The sequence below is a fragment of the Sparus aurata genome, chromosome 15 (assembly GCF_900880675.1).
Source record: "Sparus aurata chromosome 15, fSpaAur1.1, whole genome shotgun sequence".
NCBI classification, from domain to species: Eukaryota; Metazoa; Chordata; class Actinopteri; order Spariformes; family Sparidae; genus Sparus; species Sparus aurata.
This window is the reverse complement of record NC_044201.1, coordinates 16426351-16447629: the sequence shown is the minus strand read 5'-3', so window position 1 is coordinate 16447629 and position 21279 is coordinate 16426351. Positions and strand designations below refer to the sequence as shown.

At 41.1% G+C, this 21279-nt stretch overlaps 1 protein-coding gene across 2 annotated transcripts in view; it reads left to right on the top strand.

Annotated features, from left to right (window-relative positions):
* The window catches only part of kndc1 (kinase non-catalytic C-lobe domain containing 1), a 40339-nt gene that overhangs the window by 16711 nt on the left and 2349 nt on the right, over positions 1-21279 (top strand). For both annotated transcript variants that reach the window (XM_030442382.1, XM_030442383.1), the window contains exons 8-29: positions 1005-1119; positions 1389-1460; positions 1595-1656; positions 1766-1924; positions 2953-3030; positions 3186-3267; positions 3608-3800; positions 3993-4675; positions 6228-6366; positions 7903-8165; positions 10174-10529; positions 12546-12639; positions 12721-12818; positions 12911-13095; positions 14964-15074; positions 15179-15326; positions 17015-17170; positions 17644-17850; positions 18017-18093; positions 19226-19379; positions 20282-20404; positions 20767-20826. In XM_030442382.1, the coding sequence (XP_030298242.1) occupies positions 1005-1119; positions 1389-1460; positions 1595-1656; positions 1766-1924; positions 2953-3030; positions 3186-3267; positions 3608-3800; positions 3993-4675; positions 6228-6366; positions 7903-8165; positions 10174-10529; positions 12546-12639; positions 12721-12818; positions 12911-13095; positions 14964-15074; positions 15179-15326; positions 17015-17170; positions 17644-17850; positions 18017-18093; positions 19226-19379; positions 20282-20404; positions 20767-20826 (3615 nt within the window). The remainder of the gene's footprint in view (positions 1-1004; positions 1120-1388; positions 1461-1594; positions 1657-1765; positions 1925-2952; positions 3031-3185; positions 3268-3607; positions 3801-3992; positions 4676-6227; positions 6367-7902; positions 8166-10173; positions 10530-12545; positions 12640-12720; positions 12819-12910; positions 13096-14963; positions 15075-15178; positions 15327-17014; positions 17171-17643; positions 17851-18016; positions 18094-19225; positions 19380-20281; positions 20405-20766; positions 20827-21279) is intronic.

Here is a 21279-nt window from a genome sequence, read left to right as displayed (position 1 = left end):
GTTTCCTCACTAAACATGGCGACCTCATTGGCTGTTGCAGCTGCAGCTGTTCTCTGCTAGTTAGGCAGCGTGGACTAGTGAGGAGGCAGCCCGTGGCAGCCCGCCATGCAGACACTTATATGTCCGTTCTTCTCAGCCCAGAGAAACTCCAACAGTGAAGACGGCTCTGGAGGATGAGTGACCCTTAGAGGAGACTGGGAAGGAGGCGGAAGAGGTCGGCATGTTTACTGAGGAAACCACCGAATCAGAACAGCAAGAAAAACAGACATAACCAGCGATACTCTAAGAATTAACTTTAAATCATGCATAGAAAACACAGCCAACAAATGCAACCTAGAGTGGGTTTTGGAAGAAAAGCAGTGAGATCCTTGATAACACAAGGGGACCACTTATAGGTTCTAGAAAAAAAGCTATTTTTGCGGCTAATTCCAAGGTCAAGAATGGACTTTAACTTTAACTGTCTTAGCTATCTTTTACCTTTATAGCTAGCTAGGTAGCTAAGTAATTAATGTTAGCCAAGGAAAAGCTTGCTTATAGGCTATCACTCAATAATTAACTTTGTTTGGGTTACTTTCCACCTTCCTAGTGCCATGAGACATGATGCTGAGGTCTGCTTTTTTTATCGTTTGCAATGAAACTTTTTCACATACTCAGTACGTGAGTTATAAGCGCAACAGCTGCTCATAACTTGTTTAATGAGTCCTCTGTATGATTGAATTTACTGATGTAACATTTTTAGAGGGATGTGTTCATTCTCTAAGAGTCAGAGTAATCACAAAGGTACTCAGCATTAATGCACCAAAAGCAATTTGCAAAAGTGGAGGAGTGAACATTTCCTCGAGACGAATCATTGCCGAATGTTGGAACATTTGGAAATGGAGTTTGAGCAAGTCAAGTTAGAGATTACTTCAGTTTAATTAGGCCTACTGAGGGATCAGCTGAAGCTCAGAAGTCTGTTACTAATTCCATTTTTTAACTGGGCTTGTTCTTTATTTTCTCTCCAGTGGATCTCTCTCAGAGAGTTGCTTACTCGATGTGGACGGAGGCTGACAGTTAACGAGCTTTGGGCGCTGTGCTACACCTGCCTGTCCTCACTGCAGACCTACATGGACTTTCCAGGTGATTTTATCCACTTTATGCATGAAATCAGCGGCAAACTACTAATGATTAAATGCTCCTGCAAGACCCCACATAGTCGATAAGAGGACACATCTTCTTTTATATGCATGTTTATTATACATGTTTGTTTTTGTTCATCATGCACCAAATGTTGGGCTTGTGGGTGGACATTTTCAGAGGAAAGATGAAAAAAGAGATAACGCTACAAGGGCTTGCGTGTTGCTGCCCACATTATTTTCTGTGCAGTTGATTTCTCGTCTTTCCATTAGCCTATTTATGCCTGGACACCGTGCACGTGGGCTGCGAGGGAGAAGTACTTTTCTTGAAACCAAAAAACATAGGTAGGTTTTTTTTTTTTTTTTTTGTTGCTGTAGTTTCGTTCACTCGTTCGTGATTGTTCCCTTGCAAGTATGTGAAGCAACAGCGCCCGGAGGCTTTTTTGGTTTCAATAACTGATGTTCAGTGTTCTCTGCAGGATCCCGAGATGAATTTTATCTTGCTCCTGAATATCAAGAACATGGCATTGTGACGGAAAAGGTCTGCCAGCTGAATGCCTTAATTTATTTTCGCAACGTACTTTCACTAGATGTTTGTTTTGGTTGTAGTCTGATTCATCACTCCTCTCTTCTTTCCTGCATTGCCTCAGGTTTGTGTGTACGGGGTTGCTGCTATTCTCTGGGCTACGGCCAAGTTCAGTTTATCACCTAATCAAAAACTGGCAATGCCGCGTAAACTGAAGAGGCTGCTCCTGGAGATGGCAAAGAGGACACCCATTGAGAGACCTTCCATCATCATTGCCAAAAAAGTATTATTTTAATTTCCCTTTTTTTATTCATCCATTGGTCCATTGATCCAACACTTTAAATTGGCTTAATTTTCTCAATGCCAAGCATTAGACAAACTATTGGCATGGCTCTTTGGCTGACACTTCAGAAAAGCTCATACTTCCTGTGGTGGCTTGTGACTTAGTTTCCTCTTTTACAAGGCACAACGCCACCTCACTTGGCAAATCTCTTCTGCATTGGCCACTGAAAGTGATACGACCATCCCAACACTTTTCTGATTCATTGATCGTTTGATTGATTGACTGATTGATTGATTGATTGATAGTTCTTCAGCTGACCTGTCATACTTGAGCTCCCCTAGCTTGCACAGTTTCTCAATTTTACCTGCTAAACATTAGCATGTTAGCATTGTCATAACGAGCATGTAAGCATGTTGACATTAGCATTTTAAGCACAGCCTCTGAGCTGCTAGCGTTCCTGTAGATTATCCCACTTGTGAGGAAGGTCCTGCTTATGAATCATAATCTGTGATTAGGCTGTCACAGTGAAATTGAAGTACCGTTTTAAAGAAATACATTTGATTCTAACTCAAATTTTTTCTCTTATATTTCTTTATTTTTTTGTAATTCAACCTTTTTTTTGCTGTGTTCTGCCCTTAACGTCTGGCTTTGGAAAGCACTTTGAATTGCATTTCCTTGTGTGAAAGGTTGTCTATAAATAAAGCCTGATTTGATTTTGCATATCAATGTGCAGATATTACAACAACAGAGAGGAGCACTTTCCCAAATAGACCTATCCTTTCTAGAAGGAAGATCACTTGTTAAATCCAGAGAATCCAATTTGGAGAAGTGCTGTCATTCCGTCAACAAAGGACACCTCTAAAAACTACCACAATGCATTTTTATTATTATGCTGTCAGTCATTTAAGTAGCTGTTGGTTTTCAACACTTCAGTTATTTCAGGGCAGAATTAATACCAACATTATTGGTGATTGTGTGTGAAGTGTCTGTGTTGTTATCACACTTGTTTTCGTGTGGATCTGTTGCAGAGCTGTCGTGACTACTTATCCCGTCAAGGGACAAATGCTGAGACTGTCTGGAATAACCTCATCAGCAGAGTTCACCCGGTAAACTTTGCTTTCTTTTTCACCACAGATACGTTTGACTGACTCATTTTAGCCTCAATTTAGACGGTTTACTCACGTCGGGTCAGCCTTCTGATGTCTGCAATGTTTTGTCTCATTGTAAACCAGGATCTCTCCCTAAATTTCCTTTCTTTCAGCCAGCGTCCAGTTATACAGAAGATTTGAGTGCAATGGAAGCTCATCAGAGCTCGTGTGAAGAGTCTGCACAAAACAACAGCGGTAGGACAGCTTCACCTTTGTGTGGATGACCCTCATGCAATATAGTTGACCTTGAAATGAACGCTGTATTATATACTAAATGTGCCAAATTAAGAAGACCCTTTAAAACATCCTGTGAAGAAGCAGAGTTAATCTGTTTTCGTCTTGAAAAGGGGACTTCTCATACATCCGACATTCATGGCAGAGAAAAGATTCAGTAAAGAGATTTAGTAAAGACCGTGGCGTCGTTGTCAACTGGGATCGTGCAATAGTAGCAGGTCACATTGTTTAATTTACCAATGTGCATTGCATGAGACAATATCACTGATATTGTATCTGGCGTTGTTGTAACCGTGTGTAGGCTTTGTGCCCATGGCCACTGAGAGCCGACTGGCTCCTGTGCCTGGCCCTCTTCCCCACAGCTACCCAGTCAACAAGGAGCTCCAACTCCCAGAAGCCTTCACGTCCACTGCCACACACTTCACCCCCATCATCCTGACCAATGAGGGGGACTCGGAGGAGGAGGGCCAACACCTCGGAGCTGCTGTTGAAGGGTAAGATCCATCAGAAAATCAGATGCAATATCACAGTAGATTTTAATTAATAATAATTATGCATCTGTTTTGAAATGAAATGTCCCGAGTAAACATTTATAGGAGCAGTTTGTCATGTTGGGAAATACATGTTTGCTTATTTGCTAAATTAAGTAGAAAACAGCTACACCAACACCTCTGTTTATTTTACAGAACTGTTGATGGATTCGCAAAAAGCGGTGAACACATCAAGGACAGAGACCTCGAGTACCCATATCCTACACAGGCTGAATCCAATCTACACACACCGGAGTTTCCTGTCGATCAGGCATTTGTAACTTCAACTTCCAGTGACGAGATTCTTGTGAACTCCTCTTCTGCTCTCCCTGATCTTTCACGCCTTGAAGTCTCCCTTCCTCAGCCATTGTCCAATAACCTCAATGGCTGTGGTGTTTTCAACAATTACCTGTTCCGTCAGGATCCCACAACAGGACATCTTTCCTTAGTGCCTGTGCAGGTTAGAGCTCCAGAGTCCGTCCTCGGGTTGGATATAAATCTCTCCCTGGTGCCACAGCCTTTGCAGGGACTAATCACAGTCCCAGAGACCTCTGATGGCCCATTTATTAACTGTATGAATCTGCCTGTGAGGCAGGAATATGGTCCATCATCATCTTGTTTTAAAGGTAGCTCCATCATTTCGGACAGCCCCTTGGAGCAGAGTGTTTCCAGAGCTTACAATGGACGGACAAATCCAGGAACACAAGGTCAGAACCAGTCTCCTTCAGAGTCCCTCTCCCCTAAAGTCCATCCTGCCCTACAAGAGGTGATTGACCTGCTCAAGGGAGAGTTTTCACTTGATGGATATTTGGACAATGGACATGAAGACATCGCTATGGGTATGTATCTTTAGATGGCTGGAATATTATTTTATCTATTATATTACACAGTATATTGCTTTAGGCCGCAGTGGTGTCGAATAAAAGGCTGACATGGCTGAATGTAAAGATGGCTGACAAAGTTAACGTCAGCTAAAGGTAATGAATAAAAGATTTACACAGCTGAAAGTAATGAAGGTTGACATAGTTAATGATAGCTAAAAGTAGGCTTATGTATATGAGGTTAGCATCGTTATATGGTTAGCTAAAAGTGACGTTAATGGATAAAATATTGACATAGTCAGCTAAAAGTAATGAGTAAATGCTTGAAACGTCCAGCTTCTGCAACTTCAAGCAGTCTTAGCATACATGTAAAGTGACCTTAACAAAGACAGTTCAATTGTTTGAAGGAAAAAAGAGTATTAGCGAGAGTAAAAGCATTAACAACCTCTCACTTAAAATCAATTCAAATAAACACACTGAAGAGGTAATGTTAATAAAGGAGCACATCTGTCATGAGCTGTAGGGGTTGGTTAGAAAGGATGCCACGACTGCATTGTATGTATTTGTAAATCTATATCTGCACTTAATACAATGTCTTCTATTAAATGATATGTTAGTAGTATTTTGTGTGAAAATGACAAAATCATAGGTGGGGATTTGTGTGAAACTGCAAAAGCGCTTGGGTACCTTTTGTAAAGGGAAATCAGTACAAACAGCTTATAAACTCAGCAAACAAGTAACAAATCAGTACAAACAGCTTATAAACTAATTGTGCTTCTAAGCGTATATTTCTAGGAATGTTCACATTTGGTTTACTTGTTCAACGTAGGCTATCCCTATGATTAAATGCCCTCAGGGAAAGTTGTTTAATCTTCCTCCAACATACCAACACCTCAAGAGAGATATATTTTACTTTTGACTTCCCACAATACAATTCTTCTCTATGCTATCAGATTGAGCTGTTGGGAAACCCCTAGGTGGAGAGAAAAAGATGGCTTTATCTCATCTAACACTCTCAGTGTGCCCATTGACGTCAGGATGGCAGCAGTGAACTAGATGTGACGGGTGTCGAAAACAGACACCCCTTTGTCTGAGAAAGCTTAGAGTCTAAAAAATTATTCCTTCAGCCCCAGTTGGCTCCTTCATTGCTGGTATTTTCAAAGGGGCACGAAATTCACACTTGCAATGTACAAGTTATACAAACTCAGAGATGTTTCCGTCTTTAACTGAATAGACAAGCTGTTTGCAGAGAAAAATAAGGTCCCCAGAACACTGATTGAAGCTGGAAAGGTGGCAGGGTCCGCCAGTTATAAACAAAATAACATGGTATGGAATGTTGTCCTTTCAGGTCAGTGTGTTTATTCAGTTTATCGAGTCATAAAAACATAAAGAGTTTATTTATTTTGTTTAGGCACAAAAAAATATATTTCACTTCTGATTAAAATGTCTTCTCCTCAAACTACATAGTGCTCCTTTAATGAAAAAACATGCCAATAACACACTCCGTGAATCTGTCTTGAGTTGTTCGCACGTATTCATATAGAAAATCGACCTTTTTCTTTTTTCCGAGGGGAGTACATATTCTCTTTGAAGGACCTCCAGTACGACGCGTTTGCCAGTATTGTGAAGGAGAGGTTCAGCGATTTGTACTGGGAGGACGACCTGCTGGGTGTGCTGCACTGCCTGGTTAACTACAGCCCGTCCACACTGTGAGTAGGACTTCAAACACCTGAGTCTGTATTTCCCTTCAAACTGGTCGAGCTCAGTCAGAAAGCAAACCTGTCTTCTGAATCTGGACCGAGAAAAGGACATGTTGTAAAAAATTTAGCAAGTGGCGTTAAGGTCGTTAAGTTGGTCCACAATATATAATTTTTTCTGCATATCATTGGAGCCCTCGTCGCTAACACTATAGCTTCTTTACAACACACCATTTTCCTGCAGCTCCACTATCATCACTTAAATATAACAACATAAATATAAACAACAATATATAAAAAAGTTCTTCCTTTTCAGAACAAGAATCTGATGATCTGATGCTTTTTTAAGTTAACATGAATCAGTTTTTAATCCCTAAATGACCAATATTCAGGGGGTGGTTTGAGTTATAAATTAAAGAGATTATCTTTGGTGTCAGGATAATTACCCCGATTTAAGAAAACCATATCTTGTTCACAATAGAACAGCCAGTGCTTCCCTCTAAACAGCGAGATGACCAGATTTGGCTGCTTGTAGTCAGATGTTTAATTTATTCTGATGTGGTTTCTGCAGAAGAGGCCCACTGAGCATGACCTCTCCTCCTCTGCACACACACATACACAGCATTTAAATGAGCATTAATACAGCATGCACTTAACGTATAAATTTTAGCCCACAGCTGAAATGGTCCCTATGGTTACAGCTCTGCAATACGGTTGTATGGAAAATGTGTGGCAACATTAAAGGTCCATGTGGAGCCTCCTCTGCATTGTTACCGATATGCTGACAAGCAGCCCTGATGGGGGGGGGGGGGGGGGTGTTCGGTCCTTAAGTGCGTGAATGAATACATGAATGAAGGCAATGAATGTCATGCTTCAGACATCTCTCTTCATGTAAATATGAGCTAGAGACGAGCAGAGGGACGAGCCTGTCAGTTCTCTCAGACGTCTCTTTATCCGGGCGTTGCCATGCTCTTATGCTCAGGGCTATATGTGGAGAAGCCCTTTAATCTGCTGCGGTAGGGAGACATCACAGCCTTACACAGTGATGGACACTTGTTCACAGGCCACAGCTGTCGAGGGCTATTTTTTCCGCAGTTTCTCTGGTTGGATAGAGAGAGGACTGTGGTCTTTCTTTTGAGAGATGGTCCATTCAGAATCTGACATGGACTGGAGTGGACGGCGACCTGTCCGGGTCCGATTAAATTGATTGTTGTGACACATGTCTGATCTGTGAATAAATGTATGTGAGCAACATGCTGCAACATGTTTGAAATATGTCTTTAATAGTTTTTCTCTTTGCTTCTTATTGATTGTTGCTATGAGCGACTGCGTTTTCACATGATATCATTAATACGCCTCTGCTGTAAAGGTCGTATTCTGGATTCTGGTGAAGTTCGTTAACTGTTTTGTTTTGGCCCTATTGTTCCAATTGTCTTTTTATCACATTCTAATTGCAAATGATTGGCGTCTTTCCTTACATAAGTGCTAATTATCAGCAGCTTTGAATGCACTGTGTGTGTTTTCTCTCTCCTAATGCGCCTCCTGCAGAGGCTCTAATGAGCAGCCTCCATCAAAGGCTGTGAAAAGGGCAGCTCTTACCCAACCCTTGATAGCCACTGTCTGGGGAGGGAAGAGGGAAGTTTGCCTGCACGGTTGTCTCGACCTGAACGGAAACATTCACACGTCCAGTCCTGCTGCTGCTGTGGATTCTTGGGAAGGTACTGAGGCCCAGTCCCATCATGGAGAAAATGCAGCTGTGCTTGAAGGTTTTGAATTAAGATCGGAGGAGAGTCGACACGGTCTCTGTCAAGGTAGGAGAAAGACTTTTGACAAATATCAAATTTAGTGTGTGTAATGATACACACTAAAAATATCAGTCAGGGGGGATATACGTCTGCTGGGTTGAGTTCAGATAGCCGATTCAATTTAAGATCCAGTTCCAAGTTCAGAAATACACAGACTGAGTTACAAAATTTAAATTTGAGTTTCTTAAATGCTAATTCTTAATTAAAATTAATCAAAAGTAAAGTAAAGTAGGCCTTCTTCAGCTGTTATATAATATTCTTTGTTTTTAATGATGCATTACAATAGTTGTGGATGTTTTCATTTGTGAGTAGTATTTTACTTATTTCAACAATTTAAAACACTGTATGTGGGAGTGAAACTGCTAAAATCATAAATATGTAAATACATAAATAGCTCAATAAAGGAATTCATATGAATTCATTTCATGCATCAATAATAATATTTATATGGTAGTATGGTAAGTAAATACATAGTTAAATTGATGTAAAGGGAAATAAATACACCGACATTTAAAGCAGAAATATCAATGTATGTCACATTTTATATGTTAATTAATAGTTACATTTATTTGCAATGTCATTTTAGTGCATTTGTTAATTTCCTTATTAATGTCTGTTTCCTTATTAACAGTGCATCATATTCTATATGCTGGTGATATGTTTGGTATTTACAATTTTTGACCCAATCACAAGTTACCTCCTAAGGCAACTGGAATGTTATAAATAGAAACAGTACAGCGCTTTGTGACATTTCCCTTCATGACTTCATATTACAGCATATAATAATAGAAGAAGATAGAGAGTATGTGTATACGCAATGGCAACTAGTTCAATTCAGTCAGAATTTTGATGAAAGTTCTTTCCATATTGTTGTAAAACTGGCTGATTAAAGTTGAGAATCAGTTCCAACAGAGAATGTCTCTTTATAAATAAAATGCATTTTGCATATAGAATAACAAAAGTATTCAGATATTCAGTCTGGATCTTTGTTGTTTTTGGACCTCACCTGGCAACCTATGTTTAGCATTACAGAGCTATGACTTTTGGGTAATTCCTTCAGGCCAAGTCAACAGAAATGCAGACTTACAGAAAGCCGTCATAAAGAGCTCAAAATGTCTGCAAGGGAGCCGTCATGCACTTGATGATTTGACTTTGGGACGTCGCCAAGCCCCTGTGTGTGAGTTTGGACATTGTGATTGAGCCTCTGTTTGTAAAATAGCTAGTTCCTCAGGCTGTGAACATGCAGTGCAGTAAAAAGTACGATACTTCCTTCTAAGTTGTAGTAGAGTACTTCCATGTCATTAACCACTTCTAGTAGCTCAAATTTCCACTCACAGCTTTTATCCCACCACAGCTGTTCTGAGTACAACAATACTTTTCTAAGAAATGTTCTCCTCCTCAAGCAAACTTTAGTCAATAGATTATTTACAGGATTTTAATGATTTGCCTTTGGCGAGCAGATTCATTACTGGTGTCAGCTTTGTAAAAGTCCTCCAAATCATCTGTGATGTTTTGATACATTTCGCTTTATTTGGCAGCTGACTGAAGTCATGAGAGCTGTGACTGGCTGTTGGATGCTGTTCTTAAGATTGGAGAACATTCATAAGAGTCCAAGGCATGCCAGCAAACTCTAAAGATTTCTTCTCCTTGGGAACTCACTTCTGGCCAATGACATTCGCAAGCACTCACACACCCTTGCAACTGCATTTGTTGTGCTATTAAAAAATGTTGGACATGGAGTCCTCATTACAAACAGGCTCTTGAGATAAAAAGATAGTTATGGAAGAAAAAGATGTGCTTGAATTGCCTTTAAGCTCATCTGTTGATACTCTGTTGCTAACCCTATCACGGCCACACAATGCATCCACTGTTTAACAAACAACCCCAGTGCCACCCCTGGGATTTCTCTTTTCTCCACAAATCCAGTTTGTTTTTTTGCACTCCATGTGATTCAGTCTCCCTCTCTTTCTCTGCTCTCTCCCTCTCTCTCCACTGTTGCTGTTTACTGGTCGAGGTGTGAGCAGTGACGGTTCAGACGCAGGGGTCATGGAGGGAGGAGATCATTCAGCGGGGGGCAGCGATGAAAGCCCCTCTGAGGCCGAGTGTCCGTCAGGGAGAGAGGAAGGCCTGACGGGAGCCCACTATGAGCAGATGAGTCCCGATTGCTCGGAGGACATGGAGGACAGTGATTCTGTGGCATCGGAGCGACTCCTCTCGCCTGGATCCAGAGCAGAGGGACTGGGCCTCAGCTTTAGCCCAGCCTGGGCCTTGGCCTTCTTTGGAGAAGATTGTTTTAGTCCAGAGGTGATCCAGTACGCAGTGAATCTGGGGCAACACACAGGTTCTCCATGTCTGGATGTGAAAACACAGGTGGGTGAACCAGTGAAGCTGACTGCCAGTGAGTCATGTGTGACCTTAACCTTGTGTGTTTGAACAGCAGACTGCAGACAGAGGCTGATTTTTTTTATCACAGAACACAACAACAACACAATGTATATGGTTTAATGCAATGTGGGTAGCAAGTACGTGTACTTTGAGTATTTCCATTTTCTGTGGCTTTTAATGTGCTCCTGCTGCACTCCATTTTAGGTAAACATTGTGCTTTTTACTCACTACATTTATTTGATATTTTTGTTTATTAGCTTCTTTGCAGATTGCATGCTACATCGCAGCCAAATTAGGGCATTTTAAGTGTGTTTATTTTATTGTCAGGAGGATAGAAAACAAAACACTGATTCCGATGATCAGACAAATGCTGAATATCAGGTCGGATAATTGGGTCGGACATCCCGTTGTACACAGTGTTGTATAAAGTACCCAAATGTAAATGTAAAGAAACCATGTTAGAATATTTCTTTGGTAAAAGTGAACGTCGTCCAAACAAAGCACTAGTACTTAATTAGTCTAAAAAATATCTGACATGCAAAGTTCAGGACCACCATTATTCTGGCAGTAAAAGCACTTAAACAAACAAAACAAATCATTGAAAGAAGAACAAAAATCTACAGAGCTTGTACAGTAGAGAGGTCCAGAATAAAAAGTATCACCTTTCCTTAAAAACATTATTATGATTGTGAGTCTTGGTAGTTGCCACAATATGTAGAAGCCATTAGCGCTAACATTGTCTACATAGTGTAGAACGCTTTGTAGTGCAACAAACTGGCAACCACTTGAAGGGGCAGATGATTAGAACAACAGTAGTGTTGTGACGTACAGGCAGTGGTCAGGGGAGGTAGAATGCCATATTTAGTCCCTCACAGAGTTTAAAAGCCTGCGACTCCCCTCCAGATAGTTAGAACTGAAGAAGCCTCTTGGATGAGAGGTCAAACATCTTCAAGAAACTGAAACATGACCAGTTGCCAACGATACAGCACAACAGTATTTGCCTCAGAAATGAGTAGAAGTATTGAATAGCAAAAAATGGAAAGGCTCAGGTAAAGAGTAACTACCTCAAAATTGCACAGTACTTGAGTTAACATACTTAGTTACATTGACTCATGGCAGTGTATGCATTTGTATATGTATGATTCCTTTTACTGATGTAAAAATGATAAATGATCAGCCCGATTTAGGGAAATGTATATAATCGGTAACACAACAGATCTTACTCGAGCTATGTAACATTAAATCATTAATTTTTGCTCACTTCAACTAAGCCTTTCGCAACCTCAGGTGTGCATAAACTCTTACGTTTATTATTACTTTCGTTTCTATGTGTGACTTTTGGGTACCTTTTACAACACTGAATGCTTGTCGCTGTAAGTGGGGAGCCGCTGATTGAAAATGCTCTCAACCAGTGTTTTCTTTTCCGTCCTTCATGCATTCTATCCATGTACTGTGTTGTGTCCAAATGTTTATTGAATGCAGTCTCCCTTCCTAGTTTTAATTCAGTCCTTCACCTGGCCTGGTTTTATGAAAAAGTGCAGGAACTATATTTCTATTTATAATGAAGTGGGGCACGGTCAGGGTGGGGGCTAAATAGGACGAGAATGTGTGGGGGGACTTTTAAGATAATTGGCATATTACTCTCTCCAAACTGGATCTGAATATGAATGTGTTGAACTCAGCCCATGGCAGGGGGAAGTTATTATAATTTGTAAAAGAATATTAATGAATGTTCTTTGTGTTTGCACACTTTGATGGAAGCACTGCTCCTTCAGAGGCTTTGTGCAACAGCTAATAGTACACCTTATGTGCTGTTGAGACTTCTTTTTCATTTCACTTCAAAAGAGCTGTTGCGATCTGTTGCCACGGTGAAGATAGCAAAAACGAAAAACCAAGCGCTGCTCCAGACACACTGGAAACACCCGAAGGCTTCTTCCATTGAAAGCCATGTGGGGTTATTTTAGGGCCTCCTGTATGATTTGTGCGTGGTCCTTTGAACAGGAACTGCAGCAGCAGCTGATAATGGAAACAAAGAATCTGAAGAAAACGAGAAATTTCTACCAGAAGTTGATTCAACAAGAAAGAAAAAATAAAGGTTGGGAAGCCACTACACTCAATATATACGTATATGCATAGCTTCCAGTATCATCTATTAAACAGTGTATGTATCCCAAAGGGTCTGATAGCAAACTGATGCTGTCTAAGCTCAAGTCCCAGTTTGAAGAACTCAGGTCCAAAGTGGTCTTCTTGGATGGTGTGAAGAAATACCTCGAGGTAACGACAGAGCTCCACAATTCCACACGGATGTTTCTCCTTCATTTCCTGACCACTCCAGTCCTTTGATGCGATGTCTTGCTTTTCTGCAGGTTCTGAGCGTGGACCAGTGGGGTTTGGAGGTTTCATTACTGCCGTCCTTGGCTGTGTGTGGACCTGGCTCTTTGGACCTCCAGTCCGCTGAGGACCCGTCTGTCCTGTGCTTCAGTGCCAGCAAAGGGAAGAGCACTCTGCAAGCTGGGTCAGCTTTGGGACTCATGGCTTACCTCTACGCCAGGTATTATTGATGAGGATTTAAATTAAAAATGTGCTGGCCATTGATTTTTCTCTTTTCAAGGCTTGAGGACGTGTGAATTGTGATAATGTCTCAGAGTTTTGTGCAGCTCATGTGATCATGTGATCTATTATTTAACCTCCCAGCTGCTTTTCATCTGACCACCAAAGGGATTTCACAAGGGCTCTGGTTGGGAAATGACCAGATTACAGCAAGAAACTGAAAAAGATGATCGATGTTATGGTTTCTACCACTGACATGTTTTTCCTAGAATAAGGGTTTTCATTACAGCAGTATATTTCGGGTATCTGTGGTGTTTTCAGCCATAAAGCCTATAAAAATGTTTTACAGACATCCATGTACCTGAAAGGATTGATACTGCTGACTTTGGCAGCGGCCAACATTTGATTTTGCTTAGTATTTGATTAATGTCTATCAAGCCTCAGGAGCAGCGCTGGGCTTTGAAGCCAATTTGACATTGTGAAAAAGAGAGTCTGAAAGAGCCGCGTGATTAAATTATTATATCCCTGTTCAAGTAAGCCGTTGGCTAAACTAAAAGTTAGCCTGCTTGGCTGGTGGAAGTCTCTAGTACTCTATGGGCCATGGGTACAAGAGATTTAATCCCAGGAAGTGGCATTTTACCCTGTAACCTGCAGCTTTCATGGGAATGAACAGGGCTCCGCCTTGTACACTGGATCCAGATTTTCCCTCAATGACTCCATGATACAAAAACCTGTAAACCAACCCTATTAATCTCAGCTGTACTTTGCGTTCAGTGCTAATTAGCAAACGTTAGGATGTTAACACGGTAAACAGAGATGGTGAACATGATACACTTCAGCATGTTACAGTAGTACTGTCAATGTGAGTACCTGTGTTAGCATGCTGAAGTTAGCCGTTAGCTTCGAGCACCACTGTGCCACAGGGAGCGGCTGCCCTGGCTGTAGACTATTGAAAAAATAATAGGTTTATGATGTAATTTGGCAATATTCAATATTTTTATTATTATCATCATTCTTATTACAGCTGATTCTTAATCTGACCGTCTATGTTATCTGGTTTGTACCTGTTGCCATGGGAAATAGCGACAATAATCAGAGAAACTTCACTGAATGTTTTAGCCATTTTCAGTTGCCTCAAGCTGATAGTGTTCCATTATGCCTTCATGCCGGCAGTAGCCATGACTGGAGGCACTGTGTTTTCGAGTTGTACATCCAATCCTTCCGCACATCCCGTTGTGAACGCCATATATTAAGAACACCTTGAGGGAATTTCCTCAAATTTGGCAAAAGAATGCCCAACCTTAAGGATGATCTGATTCGATTTTAGTAGTCACAGGTTAAGGTCACTGTGAATTCCTAAAACACATTTTTGGCTTTTACAAATGACAACATTTTATACAAATGAGGTTAGGACATTCTATTTAGAAAAAGGTCAAAGGTCAACTTCACTGCAACATCATAAGATTCTGCGAAAGATGTTTTGGCCACAGCTCAGGAACAGACCCACCAGACAACTTTGGCATGACGCGACTGCACTCGTACAATGAAAGGGGCCATTTAAAGTTATTTAGGGCACGTAGCGAGGATGCCCTAGTCGATTCCTTTATTACATCCCCCACGTGGTCTGAGAGTCCTTTAAGGGTCCGCCATGAAACTGCTACACTACATTCATTTAGCTGACATGTCTAACCAAAGCAATAAAAGCATCCAGCCACGAGAATAGAATCCACACATTTCATGATTCCTGCAAGTACCACACGGTTATTTTCTCCTTAATGTGCAGTGAAATGTTTAATGATGCATTTAGTTAAACAGTGTAATTAAACTGTGTTGGTTTTCGTAGTATTCAGTGTTTCCTTTTGGTCACAGAAATGCAGCTGTGGAGGGCTACATCCAGCAGTTCCTGTATACCTTTCGTTTCCTCTGCACTCCTGAGCAGTTACTGCAGTTCATTATAGACAAGTTCATCAGTGCGGCAAGGTACTCTTTAACTGTACTAGACTACAAATAATAGTACGCAATAGCACACAGTATGACATGTCTTGCACTGGGCTTATAATGATTATGTTTGTTTTCCACACAAGACATGGTCCAGACATGTCTGGAGACACTGAGAAGATCTTCCATCGCAGTCTGGATGTGCTCCAGTTCTGGATAACAGACTGTAGACAGGTGGACTTCACACCTAAGTCCAGCCTCGTGGATACACTTGAAAACTTCCTTAATACTGAGGTAACTACATGAGCATACATTTGGTTTAGCTCTATGACTTTTCAGTCTGTACTGTGACTAATATATAATAATGATAATAGTAATAGTAATAATGATAGTAATATTGGACTTCAGAACCATTTTCAATACACAAGGGAAAAATTGACACAAGCTTGAGGGCATAACATTTAGGTTTTTATCCAAAGATAAATATCACAGGTAGGGGTGGGTAGAAATATATATTGAAAAAATGCTGCAGATTCTTTTAATTTCCAGTTATGTTTCATGTTGTATTTCAGCAGATAAAGGACCCCAATTAATGGTGTTTACCTTTAATTGATGGTTTCTCATCAGCTGTCTTAGGCCTGATAACTCTTAGGGGGATTAGATTGGCTCTGAGAATTACACATGGCTGTCGGGCCAGCTGGACAACACACTGATCAATACCGAAACAGGAGCTGTCAAAAACCTCTGGAAAATGTTTAGAGACTGTCGTCTGTGTATTGGTCCTTCCGGTGATTTGCCAAGTTTGTTGTATTTTGTGTTGAGCACTGCACTGTAGCATCAGTTGCATGTGGCCAGGCTTATATCATTTGCCTTCCCTTGATCGGTTGCTCAAATGTTTTTCCAAGCACTCCCATTTTTTTCTTTGTCAACCAAAACCAGTTGCAGAGAATCGGCTCTGATCTTAAATGTACTAACACTATTTGAGGACACCTTTCCCACTGGTCAGAAATCCCACTTAAACCCAATACCCTGACCCAGGTCAGCTGACTCTACAGTAGACACAAGTTTTTATCACCTCAGCTCGGCTTTGATCCAAACAGAAGACCGGGTTGAACCAAGGACATTCAGTGTGAACACGCTACATTTCACCACAAGAACATGAGGACCCGTTACCAACATCCTGTGGTGGATGTAAGTTAAATTTTTGAATAATTTAATCATGTGGCTCTTTTAGACTTTCCAAATTCTATTAGATCTAATGGCTGGCAAATGCTGACAGTCAAACAAGTCATTTCACAGGGATTGTGACGTTCAAAGAAATCTATCCACCATTTTACAAACGCTTCTTTCACAATGTTAGCTTATGAAGAAAAAGTCTTTACGGGCCCCGGTGCATTATGTGAAGATTTAATTAATCGGTTTGGCCACAACGAAAAACTGGCTTCAAAGCCTGGCGCTCATCCTGGGGGCCTGCCTGATCCCAAATTCCTTGAGAGGAGACGCCACTATTCGGGCACTCCAGCAGTGCTCTGACGGAGAGTAGAGAGAGCATGAAAGCGCAGTGATATCATTGAATATGACTACTGAAACCAATTTAAATAATCAGAATCCATGTGTATTAGAAAAAGTTATATTTGTGACAACACTAACCCTTAAAATTCAAGCTATGTATTTATATTCATGCTTTCTGAAGCTTGAAGCTTCAAACTCCCTTTGTATTAACATATTTTACGGGTGCAAAGACCTGGGACACTGGACGTTTAGAACAGCAGAAGTAAAAATATATCATGAAGCAACACAAATCATCTGTAGAGCATGACAGAAGACAGAGAATCGCCAAAGGGGTTCATTAAAACATGCAATTGCTATAAGATGCATTTGAAGCTGTTGAGTAGCAATTAGTTAATGAAATTGTTATTTGTTCTCTTAATGAAACGTACAATGTCTTCAGCCTTTAACTGCCTCGTTTCGTTTGTCCACAGGTGATTCCTGTCGATAGCCGAGGGGAGGCCCTCCTCGCTGTTCTCCACAGCCCCCCATGTACAACTGGGAGCCAAGGAACAGGAAGCCTGGTCAGCTTGGAGGAAGAAGAAGATTCTGCTTGTATGTATTCATCCACTGAGGATCTTGGGAAAAAGGTCAGTGTAACATGGTGACAAGTGACACTATGGTTTGTTTGGATTTTTTAAATACTCTCCTCTGTCGTCAAAAAAACGAAACTACGGTATTTTAAGAACCATAGCCCATTTTTTCCCATTCTATATTCTGTGGTGGACAGCTACAATGTTTTGTTTTTCATTTTGTAGACTATATGATCGTTTAATTGTGAAAATAATTGGCAGAATGAAAATAATTCTTGGTTTTTAATTCTTAGCACTTGTTGGGAACAGCAAACATGCAAACACTTTCCTGCTAAAGCGTAGACAACTGTTTAAAAATCCAAGGCTTACTTATTGATTCCCTGTCCACTGCTATTGAAAAACAGCAGTCTGCAGGTATTACCAAACAGAATTCCCTCCACTAGTGCCGTATTAACAGTGTGTTTACATAATTCAGAGCATGTATCCTCTCCTGTCACATCTCTCTCTCTCTCTCTCTCTCGACCCTTCAGTGGAGATTCTCCAGAGTAGTGGAGCCCTCTTCGTCCGGGCCTAAAGAGAAGGCCTTCTCCATCGCTGCAGCCCTGCCTGTGCCTTTCTATGGCTCCATGATGGATGACCTCTCCAACGTCTGCCTGCAGAGTGAGGAGCGACTCCCCTTCAGCCAGAATGAACACAGTGCGCAGCACGTAGCCCAACAGCTCACCCTCCTGCAGCAGGTATACAAACACACAGACACACAGTCCACTCACCTGCCTTCCACTCAAGGTGGTATTGACTCTTTTTACCACTGGATGGAGACATACCTTTATGAATCCATTGTAAGGCCCAGATTTTAACAGTCCAATGCTGGTCAAGTATAAAGCTATACATTTTGTGACACAGGAAATGTTCCAAAGATGCCATCCAGTTCATTTCCTCAACTCCAGAACACAAGGAGTCAGAGACAAACTCCAGAACAAGTGAGTAGAATGTTTACGTGGCTTTACAGTTTTTACTTATGTTACAGACAAATGGGTGATGCATCAAAATAAAAAAAAAGAACAGAGTTTATTTGTAAGGTGTAGCTCAGCCATGAACAGTACCTAACAGTACATAGTACTCCTCGGAATAGATTCTTCAAGACTTTAGTAAAGAAAATGTACTCAAATTAAAATATTCCCTTATCGGGTGTATTGATGACAGTGATGCAGAATGCTGTCTGAGGTCATGATCACACACAGTTTAGTCACTAAAGGCGAGCCGCTTTAAGAGCATATTTGACCAGCCTGTCTTGGGCAAGACAGCAGGCAATTCTGCACCTTACGCTGAAAAGTTTAATCATTTCAACTTCTAAAAAAGAGTTTCTATTGATGCATCTCAGTGTGAAATCTCCCACTGGTGTTGGTGGAACTCCCCCAAAATATGACTTTTTAACATTCAACCGTGATGCCCCAGGTGAAGCGAGAGGCATGCAAACTGAGGCTACAGTGCCTCATTCTGCACCAGGCTGTTCAAACATTGCCACATGCTGAAAGTCTCATAAAATTCCCAATCTAATAAAAACAAATCAAATTTTTTACAAACACAGTTCCCCTTGAATTAATTTAATAGCTTTAGCCGACTTGGCAGTACATTGGTGGTAGTCTCGCAAGAATATCATGCATGACAGTTTGATGACGAGGAAACCTCATACTTTACTTTATGTCACTGTGTCATCTGTGCAGAACTGACCAATGGTTGAAACTGATTTATGTCCCCTGATGTACAGACTGTATATCCTATGCAGTGTGTTGTGATATCGATTCTATAATCAGTATCGCAGAGGAATATGTGAACATTAAGTATTGATTGATTAATTAAACAGGAAATGTGAAAAATACTTACAGTTTCCTTGTGTCAAAGGTGACACTGTCAACCAAAAGCATATAACCCAAATATATCAAAAGAAGCATATCTTATAACTCACATTTGATCATCTCCAACCAGTGGATGTCATTTTTGCAAAATCAATGACCCAAACAAAAAATCTATTATCAGCATTTCTGGTAAGTACCTGCTTAATTTATACAATTTCTGGTATCCGTTTCCTTCATCTGTGTTTCCCTCCTCCAGGAACGTGTCTCAGCCGATCCCGCCAGCAGAGGGCAGCAGTCTGCTGTCATGTGAAGGGACGCCATCAGACAGCTACCTCCAGCAGCTGCTCACATATGCTGACAGTGTCTCTAACTGGATCTCTGCTGAAATAGTCATCTGTGACTCCATCAAGGTGAGAGGAGACATTACCGATGAAAGAAACAGGGTCAGCTGTGAAGAAAGGCAGCAGCTACTGTCACAGCACAGCTTTGATTTCTCATCGGACACGGGCTCTCGTGTCAGTCACAGACTTTCCCCCCATATGTGCTCTCTGTTGCCTCTCTAATGGCATGGTTGAATGGTTTATAGATGGGTAGGAACGGAACATATGGGTCTGAAATATGAGACTGATCTTTATTTAATGTTCTTTTAGAGGCTTCATAAGCTGCCATTGGTGCTTATTAAAATGCTGCATATCAGGACAATTGTAGGTTACAAAAAGACGAAATTACAGAGCTGGGGGGGGGAATATTTCAGACAAATAAAAGGAAACCTCAGAATTGCACTCAAATGTTTGAGAAAAAAAGTCAAATATTCTCTGGGACTTATACTTTTGTAAAGGAACCACATTGTCTCACTTTGGCAGTTTTGGTTTGCATTGTGTGGGGTTAGATTGCCTTGTGTGCTTGGACAAGATTTAGGTATTCTGGCAAACCATGAGCTAGGCTGCCTTTTAAAATCCATTTAGAACTACAGTATATGAACAATATACTCATAATTCTTAATATGCCCACGTACGTCTGTGCATCCATTTAGATTTTTAATATCTTTCATACTGAAATGAAAGCTTAACACTCTCTCTCTGACTCTTCAGCTATTTGCAGTTTACTTCAACTGTCACTGATGCGTCAACTGGAGAAGGTTCACAGTCACTCGCTACTCGTCTGCCAGTCCTACTAGTGATCGCTTGTCCACATCCACAGATGGAAAAAAGTGACGCGGCCTAGTTTATTCCCGAAGAGAAAAACAGACCACTGTGGCATTTGCATTCTGCCTCGCTTAGCATTTATCCTGTTTTTTTTTCCTCGCTCGCAGACACAAGTTGCTTTGCTGACCAAGTATCTGTGGATTGGAAAATACTGCTACGAATCCAGGAACTTTGCCACAGCCATGCAGATCCTCAGAGGTCTGGAGAACGTGATCGTCAGGCAATTACCAGTAAGGCTGCATCTCGAAAAATTGCTCCTCGCGCACACAATGAGTTTCTGTAATAAGTCAGATGCCCTCGAGCTAAATGTTGTTCTCCGGCTCCGATAGAAGCGGTTGGTGTTTAATTGGTTTCACAAATGATAAATTATCATTAATGCATTCAAATAAGGTGAGGAGAGTGTGAGTGCAGTGAGGAGGAATGTTGCCCATGAATGGCAGTAATTAAAAACCAGCAGTTAATGAAAATATAAGACATTTCCATATTTCCGGGCGGGTTATATTCATTAACTCTTGTGTTGCATTGAAGCCAGGGTATAGACGGTCTTCACTTTGGAGCTACTTAATAAAACTTTTCCTCTCTTTGCCAACAGGCTTGGAAACATCTGTCTTCCAAGGTGTGTGAGATCCTGGAGGAGCTACGAGCTGTTCAGGTAGGTGTGTGTGTGTGTGTGTGTGTGTGTGTGTGTGTGTGTGTGTTTGTGTCGAGGCATGTTTGAGCAAGCACACGCGTATGTTGTTTGTAACTGAAGGCTAGGCTGGTCACATATTGTGAAACTGGGCTGCAGGGCAAACAAATCAATAGAAAAACAGCTTCAAGCAACTTGACTTTGTGCTGAGGGCTTACAGCTGCCTCAGAAGAACCTGATGCATCAAACATTACGCACCGCTCTCTCACCAGCTTTTACTAGAAGTGACTGTACGCTCGCTTGGTTTTGAAATGTGAAGAGGTTTGGATTTGTTAAAAATCCTCTAAGAGTCTTTCACTCATATTACGCCGCTACATTGGACGTGTTTATTACAGCGTCGAGCACCTGAGACTTTGGCTTAATTGGATTTTTTTCTAAATGTTCTATTCCAGTGAAAGACTCATTTGTTCACTGCGC